The 19084-nt window shown below is 40.4% G+C and overlaps 1 protein-coding gene across 5 annotated transcripts in view; it reads left to right on the top strand.

Annotated features, from left to right (window-relative positions):
• The window catches only part of LOC148900454 (leucine zipper protein 2-like), a 160011-nt gene that overhangs the window by 71813 nt on the left and 69114 nt on the right, over window positions 1–19084 (top strand). For all 5 annotated transcript variants that reach the window (XM_088992199.1, XM_088992200.1, XM_088992204.1 and 2 more), the window contains exons 3-5: window positions 1319–1389; window positions 3341–3422; window positions 15499–15561. In XM_088992199.1, coding sequence (XP_088848325.1) covers window positions 1319–1389; window positions 3341–3422; window positions 15499–15561 — 216 coding nt within the window. The remainder of the gene's footprint in view (window positions 1–1318; window positions 1390–3340; window positions 3423–15498; window positions 15562–19084) is intronic.

Here is a 19084-nt window from a genome sequence, read left to right as displayed (position 1 = left end):
GGTGAAACAGTTTTCATCTCGGTTAGGCTGTTCAAATGTGCTACAAGTCAATAGCCAGTGACAATATGGGGGAAAATGCTATGTTTTTACCATTTTACCTTTATTTTATCAATACATTGAAATAACTTTACCCATGTTGGAACAACTGCTGTGTCTTCAAATGACTTTTCAATTACTTCACTCACTCACTCAAGTCTATACAATATGTATGAATGATATAGCCCAGCACAAAATGTTTACTCCATATTGGCAGTTCCATGCTTCTACTTCTTGACATTTGGAGACTCATTCAGTTAATGTGCGTGTATGTGTAGATGGACAGTATCAATAAATTTGCTGTCTCTGTGAGTCCACAGTTGTACCTCAACAGGCAGAGTTTGCTTGTAATAATAACTAATTCCGTCCATGGAAAAGTCATGAACACGCTTTTACCAGCGCCTCTGATCCTAAAAAGGATCAGTTATGGAGTCTGATGTCACTAAAGCTGCAACAACTTCACTGTTATCTCATGTGGCATGTTCAATGACGGTGGTTCAAACTCGAACATTTTGTGAGCGGTGTCGTTTCAGAAAATCTGGGTCAAATTCCAAATTGTACACCAATTGACTTTAGAATCAAAACACATTTCTTCCTCCACTTGCATTGTTCAAAAGGTCTTTGACTCATTTAATAGTCATTTGTCAACAGTGCCTGTCTCATTCCTGAACATAAATGTAAATGAGGGGCCGTTGGGGACAGGGAAAAAGGGAAAAACATCCCCATACCACCAATGGAAATGGGATTTGCGGAAATGCAATATTAATTGCCATAGAATTTACCTTCAGGCATGTTTTAAAATAAGCAACATCATGATGGAGTTCTATTACTCTCTTTCAGATTCATTGCAAACGAAAATATATTTAAGGGATTGTCAAGTAATTACAGACTTACTCATACAGAATTACCCATCAGGCAGGTTGTCAGGGACGAGTAAAAATAATTAAAAAAAATATTCAGTAGTTCTCCCCCTACCCCCTACCCCTTGTTAGGATTGGTTCAGAAACCATAGTCAGATTGTTGGAGGCTACATTTTTTTCTGGGGCATCAACAACATTGCAGCATCTGCTGCATAATTCCATGTTAATGAGATTCATCTAAATTATTTTAAGATTCATCTGTTTTTGCCCTGCCACGACCAAGTACTCACGGAATAACTTGCTTTAAACTTAGTTAAAAAATACAGCATAGTAACTTTGACAAAATGTTCTTGCTTGCCACGCCAATCATGAGGAGGTCATTGTTTAATATGCAAAAATCTCTTTGTGGCTTTCTCTTTTAGTCATTGAAAAACGATGACTCAGTCGCCAAGAAGGACGTACAAAGGATTTTGGAACTCAGCCACAAACAAAGGTAAAAAGATCAGCACTACTCCTCTTTAGATTTGAATTTCAAGTTTGAAAACATTTGCAACAAGTATCAAATGAAAGTCAAATTTCATTAGTTCAAAATTGGGAAATAATTCATCAATCCCTTCACAAACAAATCAGTTAATTATTTGTACTAAATCAATTAGCTACTTGTACTATTTGGAATCCAACCGTGTCTACCGTTTGAGAAATTAGAGACTTAGGCCCTTCCTTTTTTTTAATCTATGTTTTTGCAAGCAAGCTGTAAAACTGTTTACCAAAGTCTTCCTCCAGTTTGCATTGTCTAATTAATGTTGTGTGTAATAAGACTGTGAATGATTAGGAGTCATCAGCGGCCTCCTTGCTCTCTGAAATGTCAGACTGATTAAAGTCTAGTTTCCTACATCCAATATATCGATGACCAATCAATAGCCTATACCCAACGCATGGCAGCATTCACGTGATGAAGCGAAGAACCATGGCGCCGCACTTAGTTATTGCACGTGTTTTTCATCTGCCAGTGAAGTCCCACGTGTGCTAAATGTAATTAACTGGTTCCATTGTGACAGAAGATCATATGATTAATCACAAGTCACTTATTTTTGACACCTACTCCATACTGCGATTCTCTGACTCAATACCAACTCTATACTCTACTTCAAGGGGGTTTCTTGAGAAGATTCAGACTTTTCTACCCCTCTTTGGCCTCATTTGTCATATCCGTACCTCTGTGTTAACCTCACAGTCACCGTGGCCTTTATTGTCCATGTGGGTGCTTTTTTATGTTGTTTGACGAAGTGTTTTCCAAGGCAGGGACGTAAGAGATGAGAATAAAAATGAAATGCCAAAGCAGTTGTGGGTGGCTGATCCCTGAAAAGGAAATCATTTTCAATGATTTTTGGCAATGCCTCAAAAGAGACTAGTGGCATTTCAAAGTATTGGGCAGCTGTTCCAAAGAGATTCTTTCAACACAAAAAATGCAGACTGCAGTAATCTTCAAAAACACTGCGTCTACTCTGCCCCTGGCTGACTCTGCTTGTCGCGTAAAGCTGTCCTTAGAAACATCGAATAGGTTGTATTTTACCTTCTTTTCACAATTTGAAGTCTTCAGTCAAAGTCTCTGATATTACTGTTGCAGTATGGTGGCATGAATGTCAAACGGCAAGAGATCCACACGTAGCTTTATTTAAATTAAATAGCATTCAGTTTTAAAAATCTAATGAACATAGCATGACATCTGTAGAGTGTTCCAAATGCTCAACGGGAAGTGCATTTCGAAACACTATGAATACTTAATACGACGTCATCCTCGCATCGGCTTGGATCTCAAGTCAAATGGCCTCAATAGCATTTGCATTTGTCACGGCTCCTTTAATTAAAAATACATTTAATATGATTTGGGACTAACAAGCCACATGAGAGAAATAATGCACTTGATTTGGAGGCCATGAGGAGAAAATGTGGCAAAACAAAGGTTCTGTGTCATTGCAACACAGAAATGCAACAATTAAAAAAAGTATAACCACGGGATGACTAATTGAACAAGTACAGTGAAACAAGTGTCGCGCGCAAAACATCCTGTTTCCATTATTCATACACAAAATGGAAATGAGACAACAAATGTTGATGTACTCAGAACCAAGTCACAAAGAGGCGATATATTTTCCAAGTCTCTGATTTGAAAAATTTAAAATCACAACATGTATTAATTATTGATGTCCACCAACTGCCTTGCAGCTGTAATTGCGATGTGCACTCATGTAAAACGTAGGACATTTGCTTGTGGCATGAGAGCAAAAATGAAAAAAAAAATATTCATAAGCTACACCCGAGACTGTATGAGCAAGCATGGTCCAACATTCCGTTTCGGAACCTAGACATTTACTGCAAGTCCACGATACTAAGAATGTGTGGAAAATGTACTAACAGTTTCTCATTTGCTTCACAATTGACAGAGACGAGATGAAGTCCCTCCAGGCTGCCTTGCAGAAGCAGCTGGATGAAGCAAACGAGAGAGACGAGAAGCAGCAGGCCACAGTAAGACAGACTTGACCTGACCATCAACATCCGGTCGTTTCGAACCTGTCCTGTCACCTGTCACACAGGCCCCTCGCTGACCCAGGCTTATTAGCCAGGAGTGCTTTCTGTCAGCTCCTTCACTCAACACTTGACACTCTTCAAAAATGGCAAGAGATAGTGGTTTGTCCCCTTCTTTCAATGCCCAACTAAAGATTAATAAGACCGGAGCACAATGGCCCAGTGGTTGGAGCGGTTTGCCTCTCAGCAACAAAGTTAGTCCACTTGGGCTTCTCTGGATGGAGTTTGCACACTGTTTATTACAGCTTCTTCTAATAGGAAGAAAGGGGTAAAAATAGGACCAAAAGTCACAGTTCAGTGGGCATCATCCTTTCTCAAAGGTTTGACATGAAGATAATTCAATTCATGAAGACATGAAGATAATTCAATTCATTCTAACTAAATCAAATGCTGTTCAAATCATTTTTATCGTTTTCAATGGAATTACAAAATGTTGCAGATGCATTCATGTGCCAAATCTGGCCCACCATCTCATTTAATTCGAACACAAATCAAACTTGTGAAATTCTATGATGGTTACTAAAGTCCGAAGCAAATTGTCAAATTGTACGATGTAAACCACAATAACAAATTTGAAAACTAGTTAGTCATTTATTTGTTGAGCACTCTATATGTAATATGTGGAGGGGATTAAACATTGTAATGGATTCCCCAAATTCATAACATTCCCCAAGAAGAAACCGTCACTACAATGCGGCCCACGGCAAAAAAAATGAGTTTGGATTGGATTTATCTGTATTCGTCTCACAGTGGAAACATTTACATTTCATTTACATTTGACACCCTTGATGTCGATTAACAGAATTCATGGTGCATTACAACTTCCTGTCATTCACAACATTTGAACGAAAAGATGTCAGAGACATGTGTTTTATACCTGGGAAGTGCTTTCAATTGTAGGGGCATCACAATTCTCGTTTAAGATTGGCTGTCATACCAAAGCAAGCGTCGCAGGATGTTGATAAAGCAAAACAGCTGCCAACTAACTTTTAACAGCTTTTTAAAGGTTTTTCCAACTTTGATGCTTCTCAAAAATTGTTTGTAAAAAAAGTTTGTATGAAACCCACAAACAATGGCGCTCTTATCAGCTGCATCAGGAAATAAACTGTGAGCGACAAACAATTTACCCGGGTTGCCCGAACTGTCATTTGAATCTGTTAGGTGGAGTAAAGTCCCAGTCTGCAATTTCTCACCATCATCACATACTAATGTGTCATGAGTCAATGACACTTGCCCAGAAATAGACAAGCCATAAAGACAGCAATCGGCTGAACACCTGTCAGTTTGGCTACACCCACTTTTTGGGTTGATAACCTACAATGAGCACAACCAAGTAAAATCGAGAAGCTCCAAGCATTTTACCTACACACATTGATTGAAGGTATTAAGAATAAGAAATTCTACATTGATTCAGAATGTCAAAATGATTTGGATGAAGCACTTGATGGCTTCTATTCTGCTTTTCTTGACTGTTTTGATAAGGTGGTCCTTCAAACCGGGTCAGAATCGAAACCAGATAATACCTCTCCTCTTTCTTCTAGAACTGCTTCATGTAACAAAGAGGGTACAGAAAGTGCTTAAGATTGAATGACTCTCTGTGTCTTTGTGTTGTCATATTGTCTTTGTATTGTCATGTTATTTGTTATTTATTTTTTATATTTTTTTATGTTCTTTTGACTTCAAGACGGCGCCGCGAGAGTGCCTGCCTTTCGAGCAGCTCATGTATTTTGTTTTTCTACTTTCATTCCTTTCATCACGTTGCTGCTGTGGAATGTAAATTTCTCCACTGCGAGACTAATAAAGGCAAATCCAAATTCAAAATCCAAATTCAAGTGGAAAAAAGAGGACATACTTGGGCACACAAGTGAAAGGCGTCTTGAAATTTATAATCACAGGAAAGTCTTCTTAAATTGTCATACTTTCACAACGAATAAAATGATTTCTTAAGTGACCAAAGCATGGAATATAAAAATTACTTTAAAAAAAGCACCGCATCCCCAAATTATGAAGCAAAATACAAACCCAATGATTTTAGGTTTGCCACTAATGATGTTGTAACATCTGATAAAAAAGGGGCTGTGACACATCTACATTTCCATTTTGCTACTATTGCAAAACAGCTGGTCAATGAACTCCCTTAACCCACAAAGGCCCGTGGGATCTTCATCATGTCGACTGTCAAACGGAGCCAGGCATGTTTGAACTATTGTTTTTCTAACGAGGGGCCTGTTTGTAAGCTAATTTGTGGTCTAAATCCCACCAAAGGCACTGGGCCAAACCCCATAGCAGCCGAGTTTCTGAGTACTGGGAAGATAATTACTGCTTTTGTCAACTATCTAATTAATTTAAGTATAATGACAAAGACATTCCGGGGGGAATTAAGGGAAGCAAAAGTGATTAATAAACCACAGTAAAAGTGATCCACATAGGTCTAGACCAAGGGTGGGCAAACTTTTTGACTCGCGGGCCGCATTGGGTTCTAAAATTTGACAGAGGGGCCGGGCCACGAGCATTTGGAGGGAATGTTTGGGCCGGAAATACTAAACCTAAAGAATTAAAGGACAACCGACGCCCCCGAACAAATTATGTCCATAATTTGTAAAATCACTTCAAATGACTTCGACTGGGAGTATTTTACAAAGATTCCACAGCATATAGCTATAGTTTACGTTTTAAGACTCGCGCTGAATATTCATGAAGTCTTGTTTTCGAGTTGATGACGATCCCCATGTGACGTCACGTTTGGACCGCCCCTGACCGAGAAAGCGACACACAATGCATTTTGCGGTACTTTGTTTAGTCTGAAAACTTCGTGTTGATCCGTGTTGATGGCGAAATTAGAAGAAAAACACATAACGCAATGGTTGTGTGTTGCACCAAGACAACTATTTGATATTCGCTGACACAAATTCCCAGCTGACAAATGAGCCCATTTCCAACGGAGCTTGGGCGCAATCTTCTGCATTTTCTGGGTGCTACATTGCTGTCATTGACGGCTCGAATTGATATTGGAGTACACCTTTAATCAATTGCAAACATTGATGCTTTCCTCATTAGAACTATTTGAATCATATTCATAACTGGATGAGTAACAAGAAAGCATCTTCTCCGAATCTGAAGCCATTGTTTTGATTCTCGAGCAAGGCAAGACGTCTTGGCGTGACGTCACGAACAAGGGGGTGGGACCTTCTGAAACTGGCCATTTCCGGATTCATTTTGAAGTCATCTTTATTGCTGTTTTTCATTGAACTAAAAATATCAGCCTGCCTGATTTGGGTATTTTCGATGCTATAAAACGTTTTTCAGTGGGAAACAAAAAAAAAGGTGCCGGTTGTCCTTTAAATGCAGTGTGTACAAACCTCATAGCACAGTAAGAACACTACAACCCAATTTATTAACTGTATTTCAAATGTAAATAATATCCCTGATCAGTTAATAAATTTGTCTCAAGGAATATGGCGTTTACATACTATTTCGCAGATACTTGGAGGTGGAAATGGAAAGAGATTAAAATAACATATGCACTGTGATTTATCAAGATCGCGTCTGTTTTTATTTTCATTGAAGTTTTCATCGAAGGGGCAAAGTTAAAGAAATCAACATTTATTGAGAAATGGAATCACTTTCAACATTCAAAACATATTACACAACGAAATATTAAAGCTCAATAATACCTACTTGTGTTAAATTCCGCCAAATCATGGATGGATTGTCCTGACCGCGCGCTCTACAAACTCTCCACTGACGCCCTCGCCCTCACGCACAAACAATACACGTGTACGATCGCCGAGCACACAGACATAGGCTACTTGCAGTTGAAATTTGCATACTCGTCACGGCAGCCAATCAGAAGCCTGCTTCTTTCTTCCGGACTTTCGCAAGCGTTATAAAGTTATAAAGTCATTTTCCAAAATAGATGCACAGAACCTCAGCCCAGAAGAAAGATTCAAAAGAAGCTAACAACATGTGTGACGCTATAAAACGTTTGCCCATGCCTGGTCTAGACTCTCGACTGATATCAATTGAAGGTGCCTTGTCGAAAAGAAAGGAAACTTGACTGGTAAATTGTCAATGACCATGTTGTATTCACAAAACACATTTCAGACACTTCATCGCAAAATTTAAAGCTATGGCTTTCCGTGATATGTGACTTAAGTGGGTTGGCTCGCTTTGAGAACCATTCTCAAAGTGGAAGGGCAATTGCCCTCTTCCAAGTGAAACAATTCTGGGACGGGTAGTGCCTCAAATAAGCATACTTGGGCATTTAGTTTGTCTTCTATGTTGTCATGATTTTAAAACTATACTGTCTCTGTGATCTCCTTTTGGGCCGATGACTTGGTCTTGATGCTTGATCATTCCAATAAATTGGGAGGTGAGGTCACTCTGCAGCTCTCAGTTGCAAAGGAGATGTGATTGGCAAGCTGCAAACTAGCTTTTACTCCCACCTGGGCAAGACAGAAGCCTTTGTTTTTGGCAGAAAATGAGGCTGGCAAACTCACGGGTTTTTAAGGTCCAAACAAAAATCACTAATTCCAATGAGAATGACCATGGACGCCGATTAGATGACAGAGTGGCTGATGGTGTCATGGTACTACATTTGCCTGACTTGCGTGCGGGCAGTGTCGCGTCTCACAAGTGACGGTGTGGATGTAGATGGAAATAGTTGATCATCTCATCTCTGCAAAAGCTTGTCAGCCAGTTCAATACGTAGGCCACCTTCAGCCTTTTCAAATCAGTTAACCCTTCACATTCTGACAAGGTCATTTGTTCAGAGCTGCTTTTATTACACTTGTCATCACGCAGTGTACCGGTCCCTCATGAATTTTAAAGCACGAACCACAGACCGCTGCTGTGAACACGCTCGTTTGTTTTATCATAAAAGTTCATTCTCGCACAAACTGGGGAGAGGCATTCACTCAAGTGTGCATAAATCATAATTCCTACGCAAAATAATGGATGTATCCATTTCAACTAGTTTGTGAGGTCATTCGTAAATTCACGCACATCTCTGAATGTACAACTGAGTCTGGTTGTGCATGAGTGTGACACCTTAGATGATTTGAAATTTATCAACTCACATTACTTACTAGTGTACGTACAAGTGATATGCATAGTTGATCAATATACATTTTTATTTTTTTGTACTTCTGCACGCGCTGATGTTAAAATTTGCCGTGTACGTAAGGCGTATGTTTTATGCACTCTTTGATCAAAGAGGTCCTAGGCACCTGAACTGGTTACTGGTAGAGGTGTGTAAATAAATGCTGATCATATTTTAAAATTGTTCCAAATAATGTTTTTACCCATGTCAGTAAAACACGTTTGGGAAATGGGGAAAAAAAGTTCAACACTCACATTGGTAATTATCAAATTGGTATACTTTTAAAGTGCTTCAGCATGTTTGCTATTGCACTGCTGTTCCTATGACCCTGGTTTTACACTTATAAATAGAAATGAATGTCGATCAATATCATTTACTTGTGTATGTCATTGTGTGATTGAATGCTTGAAACACATTAGATTTACTGATTATATGATGCAGCCTTTTTATTTCTTTGTTTGTCCTGCTATGTGACGCAATAAGTCATTGGGCTTTATTATGGTTTTATCCTCCGTGATGCCCATCAGAGTCATGGAAGGTTTTGTTGTTCTGTCTCCTGTGCTATCACCTAATAAAGTCAAGTCACTAATCAAGTTATCAAACTGATACCACACCATTCCGTGTAATTTCACGAGGCTATTAATACGCAAGTCGATTGCAATCACTGTATGAACACATAGTGTGTATCATCTACTCTAAATGCATTTTTAGGCTGAATAAATAAGTAACGAGCGTGGATTTAATCACAGATATCCACACATGTTTGGTGAAATATTCAGCTTACCAATGGGCACAGATATAAGTGTCATCTGATTTGTCCATGTGGTCCATAGCCAAAGACAAAGACAAATGTTCCTCAGTGGTAAAATAATGAAATGGGGAAATATATCAAATATGTGGTTTTGGGTATATCATTACACTGGTGACAAGCAGTTGTTATCATTTTATTTTCAGTGTACGTACCCAAAGATAATGTTTTTTTAATTGTGTGTTTCATAAGCCTCAGTTCAACATGCTTTTAATGAAAGGTACGTCCATAAGGCTGATGGATTCAAACATTCTTCTATGGCAAATACTGTATAAACTAACCATCAACAATTCACCATAAAGTTTAATGTGGGGCAGAATGCTGTGGGGGTTTTGCAATTACACATAAAAAATATGCCTACTGTTTATGTTTCTTCAGGGAGTGATAATGCACACTATGAAACTGCAATGAAAAGATTTGCACACCTGCGTTCTACATACAGTGGATTAGGGAGATAAATAATGGCACTGGGCAGAGGATTTCTCTTTTTTAAGTGTACAGTCAACTCACACTTCCATCCATCCATCCATCCATCTTCTGCCGCTTATCCGGGGTCGGGTCGCAGGGGGCAGCAACTCTAGTAGGCAAGCCCAGACCTCCCTCTCCTCAGCCACTTCTTCCAGCTCGTCCTGGCGGATCCTGAGGCGTTCCCAGACCAGCTGAGAGACATAGTCTCTCCAGCCTGTCCTGGGTCATCCCTGGAGACCTCTGCCAGTGGGGCATGCCCGGAACACCTCACCTGGGAGGCATCCAGGAGGCATCCTAATGAAATGCCTGAGCCACCTCTTCTGGCTCCTCTCTATGTGGAGGAGAAGCGGCTCGACTCTGAGCCCCTCCGAGATGATGAATTTGACATTTAGGCATATTAAATTGTATTTCTGCAATTTATTGAAATAGCACTTTGATTTACTTTAAAAAGCATACAAAATCAGGTATATATGGCTTCATCACAACATAAAAAGACATTTTTTAAATGTATCAATTAAAAATACTATCAATGTGTCATGTCACTGTCAAGGTCACAGTAAAAAAATGTCTGCAATAAATATGCAGAATTGGGTTTAGTTGAAACACGATTTGCTAGTTTGCTATTTGAATATTTGAATTTACAACTGCTTACATGTTTTTACTGAAATTTACTCACAGTTGAGTGGGATCATCTGGATCGACGATCACAGTACAAATGTCCCAAATGGGAAGTGTTACTTATCACATGACTGTGATAAACCTAGTATTCAAAAGTGTTTTCCTTCCGTACATGTGTTTGAATGTGATTGTGTTCTGGCGATCACATTTTTAGACTTCACGGTGTGAAATGTAGGCCAACAATCCAGGCCAGTGATTCAAGTCATTGTTGTGCTTCCTTTCTGGTTAACTTCTGAGTCTCACTGACACATTTGAAATCAATCAAGTAGATGGCTTTCTTTATGTTCTCCCATCGAACAGAATCTGGCATTGAAATCCTTGGGCACAAGGCAATCTCTTTCCACGCTGTTTTCATTTGTGGTGCAGATGGTGATTGGGATAAACCATTAAAACAAATAAAGTAGTGGTGTCACATCCCATATCATAGATTTAAAGAGTTTGATGGTTCTCTTTATTTGTAAGTAGGTTCGTTGTCAGATCTCCCAGGCGTGGAGTCGAGAAGGTCCTGCCATGATGTCCGTCCGACGCCCGGCATTAGCCGGGCGTGCCTGTGCGGGTCTTTGCAATTCTCTTTGAGTCTGTGAGTCCGAGATGAGTCTGAGATGATTCTGCCCCGTGGTTCGCCCAATTTCTCTGTCCCGCGACAGCTCCTGTATACCATTTTCAAGCGTGTGCTATGCGTCAGGGTGAGACGCACATCAAGGAGATCAAGGAATTGAAAGACATGAAAGGGTTGAAAGGGGCACTTCAAAATCATACACACGTGTGACGCCACAGGGCTCCCCTCCTGGATCCGAAGTCGGTGAAAGCGATGAAGGAAAAGAAATAAAAACAAAAGTCATTCTGCGACATGGTGAGGCCAGGCAAGATGACGGTCACCGGGCATGGCAGGCGTCGGTGGGGTGGTTACCGAGGAGGTTTCGTGGTGCCTGAAGTCGTTGTACAGGAGCACGGCAAAGAGTGCTCTACGACTGCCAATTTGAGTCAATCGATGGAAACTTTCCTCGCGGCTGTCAAGTCGATGCCGGAAGGTCTTCTCACCGTGAGTTGTTCGGCTGGGATCGGTCAAGTAGGAGAATCGATGAGGGATTGTGAGGACGAAGGTGCGTGGGGTTGGCCATGCTGCCGGGCACGGACAGGCCGGTCATCGGCGACGGTGGCGATGATCGCGCTGCCATGGCGCTCTGCAGGACGCTGAGGAAGCACGCTGACGTCGGCGGCCGTGTCGGCCATGCAGCGTCTTCCCGAAGTCCGATCGTGGACATAAGCGATGTCCGACGATGTCCGATCGTGGACATAAGCGATGTCCGACGATGTGCGATCGTGGACATATACGATGCAGCTAGTTGCAGAGTCGCCAGGCGAATTGAACGATGTTGGCCATCAGGGTGCGGCAGGTTTCACGGTGGGGACAGGGCGCCCACGGGTGGTGGCGGCCTATCGGGAGCTCGGCTCGAGGGGTCTTGCTGTGAAGATGCCGGGTTCACGGGCGGCTGGGAAATGTGGTTCTTTCCATTTGGAGAGTTGATTGGGCTGAGGAGGAGGGAAAAAAATCCTCCTGGCTGGGTCGCCAATAAAGAGTTTGATGGTTCTCTTTATTTGTAAGTAGGTTCGTTGTCAGATCTCCCAGGCAGGTGACGCGCAGAGCTTGATCGTGGCGTGGAGTCGAGAAGGTCGTGCCATGATGTCCGTCCGACGCCCGGCATTAGCCGGGCGTGCCTGTGCGGGTCTTTGCAAGTCTCTTTGAGTCTGTGAGTCCGAGATGAGTCTGAGATGATTCTTCCCTGTGGTTCGCCCAATCTCTCTGACCCGCGACAGCTCCTTTATACCATTTTCAAGCGTGTGCTATGCGTCAGGGTGAGACGCACATCAAGGAGATCAAGGAATTGAAAGACATGAAAGGGTTGAAAGGCGCACTTCAAAATCATACACACGTGTGACGCCACAGATTCTCTTGAATCTGTTTGGTGACAATATTTAATGGTATTTATAATTGAAAACATACTTAATGATGGAATAGTGAGCCTTGCAGTCATTGTTACCCAATTGTTCGAGAATGATGCACTGGTTGCATTCAAATAAATGGGAACTGCGCGAGCTTCAATACAAAATTAGCCCCTCTCATACACGTCATGTGACAATATTGTACACTATTTTGATTGGTTCTTATTATGCTGAAGCACACTTCGCTTTATGAGCATCCTCAAAATCTGGTAGACTTGATCGCAGCAAATTGCAGGTGTGAGTCACTAACGCTTGAATCAAATGATCCTTTTCAGTGATGTAAGAGTTTACCTGGCTTTCTAAAACACCTAGATATTGCCAACTAACATTCAGGGGAAACCTGCTTTTAAATTTCAAATTGAGAAGAACAGTTCACAGTTTAGTTTAATCAGCTCGTTTATTATTTATAATTTTATCCATGGTTTTATTGTCCTGTTTATTGTTCTTTTAATTGTAAAGTGTCCTTCGGTGCTCTGAAAGGTGTTTGTAAATTAAATGTATTATTATTATTATTATTATTATTATTATTATTATGAATTGCGATTCAGTAATGGCAAATAATAATAATAAATCATGAAATAAACCCAACCCTTTTTTGGCCAAAGGAAAAAGCTTGGGCATTTCAAAACTAAATTAACTTCTAAATCTGATGAAAGCACATCAAAGATTCTGAAAGAGCTAAAACAAATATGGCATGGGACCTTCAATAGGAACTGAGTGGAAGGAAAATTGATTAGTAGAAAATGATGCAATGCTTTATTACAGAGATGTTACAATGGATACCGATTGTGCTAATTGTGTTAATATGCTACAGTATAACACCGTTTTGTCATATGATAGACGTGTTTAACAGCAAACATGAAATAAGGACAAACATGAAATAAGGACAATGAAAAGAACATGGCTCTTTCATACAAAAGCAGGTGCGCTTGATGGTGCTGTTACAAACATGCTAAAAAGTAAAACGTTCCTTGTCATTATATAATTAAAGCGCTTTGAGACCGTCTTAATTTTCTTCAAGAAGCATTATTATTGTTGCTCTCTACGCCCTAAAAATGCAGCTATAATCATAGTTAAACTATCTCAACTGTAATTTTCAAGTTAGTGCTCAGTGAGTTTAAACTGGAATTTAAAGTTCTGGTGCAACAGAATCACATTTAAACTTGGTTTAAGAATTAAATTTAAAGAAAAGTTTACATTGAAGCTGTCTTACATTAAACTATGTTTAAGGTTAGGTGCAAACTAGAACCATGTTTTATTCAACTTGGATGAATTCAACCTTTTTGTTTTACTCCGGGCTTGAAGTAACATGTCGCTGCTGACTGCTCAACTCTTGTTTTTGATTTTTTAGCTGATGCAATCCATGAAACAAACACATATTTGTAGGTGTAAATTGTTACAGTTGCGTTGGTAGATTGCTGATTGTCGTTGTTGAATATGTGTTTCGTCATGACATTTATTAATGTCCAATGAGGCAGAATGACCTCTTGAATTATATAATGTTTCAAATATTTTTTTACAATTATGTCTTGATTTTTCGAATGTTAATTTAGATATATTTTATAATCATCCAATATTTGATCCGCTTATCCTTCCAAGGGTCGTTTGTGTGCTGAAAATCGCAGTCCTAATCATCTTTGAGTATAAAATGGGGCCTTGCCCTGAACGGTCAATCACATAGCATACATACATTGACAAGCGGTCTTTTATCATATCACACCGAGGGACAATTTCCAGCATTCCACTCACATGCCATGCGTGTTTCTAAAATGTGGAAGGAAATCATTGCAATCACAGGGAGAACATGCAAGCTCCAGACAGAAAGATCGAGGGCAGACATGCTGACCAGTCGCCACCGTGCCACTCAAATGGGGGTATTTTATGTTTTTAAACCGCTCCCTCAGATTGTGAGAAAGACTGGAAGGCTCAAAACTAAACCCTGATGTTATCTTTTCACATATTTGGTTCTGAGTCAACCGGCATGGCTTAGTTTACAGTTCCCTAAGGTGCATTCTTGGTATGAGGTCACCAACACAATCATTATGCCTCTCTTTGTCACATGGCAGTTCTTGATGACCTCTTTCAAGGACTCTCAAAGCATTAAAACGGCATGTAAAATACAATCTCAATTATGAGCTCTCTCATGCTCCTTCTTTCTCTACATCCCTTTCTCCTCTCTTTCTCTTCGCGCTCATACAGTATATTAGCTGAGGGGCGGCACAGTATGCAACTGGTTAGCACGTCTGCCTCACAGTGCAGAGGTCACGATTATATTCTGGGCCCTGGCCTTTCTGTGTGAAGTTTGTGTGTGGGTGCGCACTCGGGTTTTTTTTTCCCAGTACTCCGGAGGAAAGGCCGGGAGGTTAATGGTTAGAGGTATGGGTGGATATTTGCTGGCTCTTTTAAATAAATACTGATTGGAATAAATCTTTAAATTTACCATTTGAAACATTGGTTCTGTTTGTACAGTATTATGAATGTGTTGGGAAAGATTACTATCCCAAAAACATGTTTGCTACAGTTTGATGTTGACTCGTTTTTTTTTTTTTTTTACTGAAGACTGGATACTGCACTGTTCAAATTTAGCCCAGTTATAATTATGCAGGCTATGATAACCAGCACCCAAACTCCATCCGTGTAAAATGAAAGAAAAATCACACGTGTAAAAAAAAAAAACATTCCCTACCTCTTGTTGTTGCCATCGGGGTGGCAGAGTAATTCTACCCTTCCCATCACCACATTTATTAAAACAATTTCAGTATGTACACTGCCGACTGCCCAAAGTCACCACCTCCAAAACATCTTCATGAGGATAAAGCAGATTATATAATGGATGGATATATGGATGGATAATTCTTTGTAAATGATGACTGAAAGAGGAGTCAAAGAACATTCATAATGACTGCTCTTTTTCTTGTGTGTGTGTGTGTGTGTGTTGTGTGCGTGTATGTCTTCAGGTTAAAATGATTAAAGCAGAGATGGAAAAGAAAACCAAAATCATCAAGGATTTACAGCAAGAGGTGAGGAAGCATTCAGTTTTGGTTGATCGCTTTGTGCCATTTCCATTCGTGTTTTTCAATTTTTACCTGAATCATGCTGTCAATTTAAAATATTTGAAAATAATTGATCATCAACACATCTTTTTTTATGTGCACATGATATTGTTTTTAAAGTCCTTGTTGCCATCAACTCAACTGGGTGTTAGCAACAACCGTTAACATTTTAAGGGGCTAAGACTAAAATGTTTTACTTGTTAAGCCTGTTGATTTATGTCAGATCGGAATACAGTGAGACCTCAACTTACAAACACCTTATCTTACAAACTTTTCGTCTTACAAACGTCTAATTTATGAAAATTAAACCTTATAATAAGCACTATTTTCATAATACACACCCACCACGGCTGGCGGAGTGATCTTCGGCGGAAAGACACGACCGAACAGCATCAGAGGTTAAGTTACCAACAGTCCTTATGGAAGGTGACTCTCCTTCCATAAGCCATCAACGACCATCAAAAAGGTAAATAAAACTTTAAAACTATTTTACAGCACAGTTTATTTCTTTAATTACAGTCCTCATGTAACGCGCCTCTCTTTCTAAATAGCAATTCCCTTTGACCTTTGACCTCCAACGCCATTCCATCAAGCCATAAATGACCATCACTATTTAGTTTAGTTAGTTTAGTTTATCGATGAGAAGGTTTCTTCAGCCGTCATCTGTACAAATTTGAAGGTTTCGGACGTTTCGCCTCCTATCCAAGAGGCTTCGTCAGCGAACTAAAGTCTGACTGGTCGTATCGGCCCTATTTATATATCCCTAATGTCCAGCCATGGCGGCGCCGGACACAGCTATGATAGGTCCCTACTCAAAACATATCATTATGTTCATATTACATTGCAGGAGTTTCTGAAAAATTACAAAGAGTCCTTTGGCAACACAAAATTCCTACTTATTTCAAACCGATAAACACGTTAAGGCAAAAATTGGTGCATCCAAAAGATAGGCTACCAAATGAAAAACAAAGTAATGTAGTTTATTCCATACATTGTAAGAATGAAAATTGTAAAGAGCAGTATATTGGGGAGACTCAACAAATTCTCGAAAAAAGACTTTATCAACATCGCAGGGATAATACAAGTGGGCCTCAATCGGCAGTACATTTGCACCTAAAAGCTAGCAACCACTCATTTGACGACAATGAGGTTAAAATCTTAGCGAAAGAACATAGATGGTTTGAAAGGGGGGTAAAAGAAGTGATTCTTATAAAACAACAAAATCCTTCATTAAACCGGTCTGGTGGGGTGAGGTTCAATTTGGATCGTTCATACAATAGCCTGCTTAGGCAAAACAGGTTAGGCAACATTCGTAATGCTGATGAGGTGATACCTGTGGGAGTGGGGGAAATGGGCCAGTCGTTAGTCAGGAATGTAGGAACAATCAGTGGGGCCACATGGAGTGGTCCTCTGCTCCCTCCAACCTGAGAGTAGGGACCTATCATAGCTGGGTCCGGCGCCGCCATGGCTGGATATTAGGGATATATAAATAGGGCCGATACGACCAGTCAGACTTTAGTTCGCTGACGAAGCCTCTTGGATAGGAGGCGAACGTCCGACACCTTCAAATTTGTACAGATGACGGCTGAAGAAACCTTCTCATCGATGGGCCACTCCTGTACGACTGAGAGCTTACACGGACGTTAGTTTAGTTAAGTTGAAAAGTATATTTAATGGAAACCCGGGAACAGATTATTCCCATTTTAATGGTTTCCTATGGGATTTTTTTTTAGATACACACTTTTCACCTTACACACTCTGTCTGGGAACCAATTAAGTTCGTAAGTTGAGGTCTCACTGTACTCCAATTCCACGATCATGATGTACAAATGACATGTGAAAAGGACGTCTCCACTGCCTACTGCCCGACGACAGCTGGGGTAGACACGAGCACCACAGGCGACCCAAGTGAGGATAGAGTATTTTAGAAAATGAATAAGTGAAAAACAAAATGCAGTAAGTGTCTAACATCAACAATGCCGGACAAAACAAGACAGCTAAAATCCAAAGTGGCATTCATGTTGATGACATTCCATGATGTGAGGAGCAGTTTTTGTCACCGGCTGGAAGATGACCCGGCATGTACAATAATAGAGCGTCTCAGACATTTTGTTTGATTTGGAAATTGCATTAACTTAAACATTTTAGGAAAATGGGCATGCATGTTTTTCACAGGACAACGGCATTACAAAAGTTACCTAGATGCAATTGATAAAAGTGTTGATTATAAAATCGGTCAGTCGCAGGGTAAAAAGACCAATGCTACGTCTCCTTCACGCACGTGGGGTCACTGAATAATCAGGTTTTAGTTCTGTTTTTGTGCATTAGGTTGGAGTTGCTTTGCTTTGTTACCATGCTCCTTCTCGCCTGTGTCTGCTCTCAGTTGTACAAGAGTGGTCCATCGAAGAAAAGGTTTCTTCAGCCATTATCTGTAATTCTTTAAAGGTGTCGGACGTTTCGCTCCTCATCCGAAGAGCTTTGTCAGCGAACTAAAGTTGTGCGGGAAACTGTGGCCCTATATATATCTGTAATGGACAAAGGTGGCGATGCCAAACCTCTGCTCTGACATATCCCTGATCTAAGGTTGGGGGAGCAGTAAACCACTCCGTGAAGCCAATCTGATTACGTCTTTTGTACTATCTGATTACCTTGAATATTCTATATCTGGCTCTGATTGCCTCATTAGCTCTGGTATCATCTCATTAGCATGACTAAACTTACGTGGTAATGACCTAAGACGTCTGTCGTAGGCATTGGTCTAAATTAAACCTGAAGGTTTAAAACGTCCGGCACATTCAAAGAAGTCCAGATGACAGCTGAAGAAACCTTTCCCTCCATGCTCCTTCTCACTCGGTTTAGTCTCAGACATGACAGGAGCTTGTCTCCTATCTCAGTTAAACTTTTGTCACTGTCCTTCAGAAGGACTCATTTAGACCAAGTTCACTTAATTTAAATCACACACGACATACACCCAGTGACACAATGTGTCAACTTTGCAATGCAGAGGTACCGCGTTTGATAAAGGCTTTGGCCTTCTTGTGTGCAGTTTGCATGTTCTCCTCGTGCCTATGTGGGTTATCTTTGAGTATTCCAGTTTCCTCCCTCATCCCTAAAACATTCATAGCAAGTTAACTCCAAATTGTCTTCCTGTCCTTTCTGTTGATATTTACTTGTGTTGATGAGAAACCCACCACTAACTAATTCATCTTTTACACATTGATGGTGGTAATTCTCCCAGCACGCTGTCAGAGCTCTAACTCAACTATAGGAACTCACATGGTGGACTCTTCATGGTGGACCACATTTTGCACCTGCAAAAATGAACATCAAGCAGTGACCATACTGATAAATCAGAGGGATCCACTGACGGCATTTGTAGAATGAGAAATCTGATGCGGCCCTGAGCAGTCATTAAAACCAGAAAACTGATGGAGTGACATGATTGCAGAGCAATACACGTTTGCAGTATACTGAATGAAGAGGAACAATG

The sequence above is a fragment of the Hippocampus bargibanti genome, linkage group LG03 (assembly GCF_051943395.1).
Source record: "Hippocampus bargibanti isolate YZ-2025 linkage group LG03, ASM5194339v1, whole genome shotgun sequence".
Lineage (NCBI taxonomy): Eukaryota > Metazoa > Chordata > Actinopteri > Syngnathiformes > Syngnathidae > Hippocampus > Hippocampus bargibanti.
Note: the sequence above shows the minus strand (reverse complement) of the source record. Positions and strands in the feature narration are given on the sequence as shown.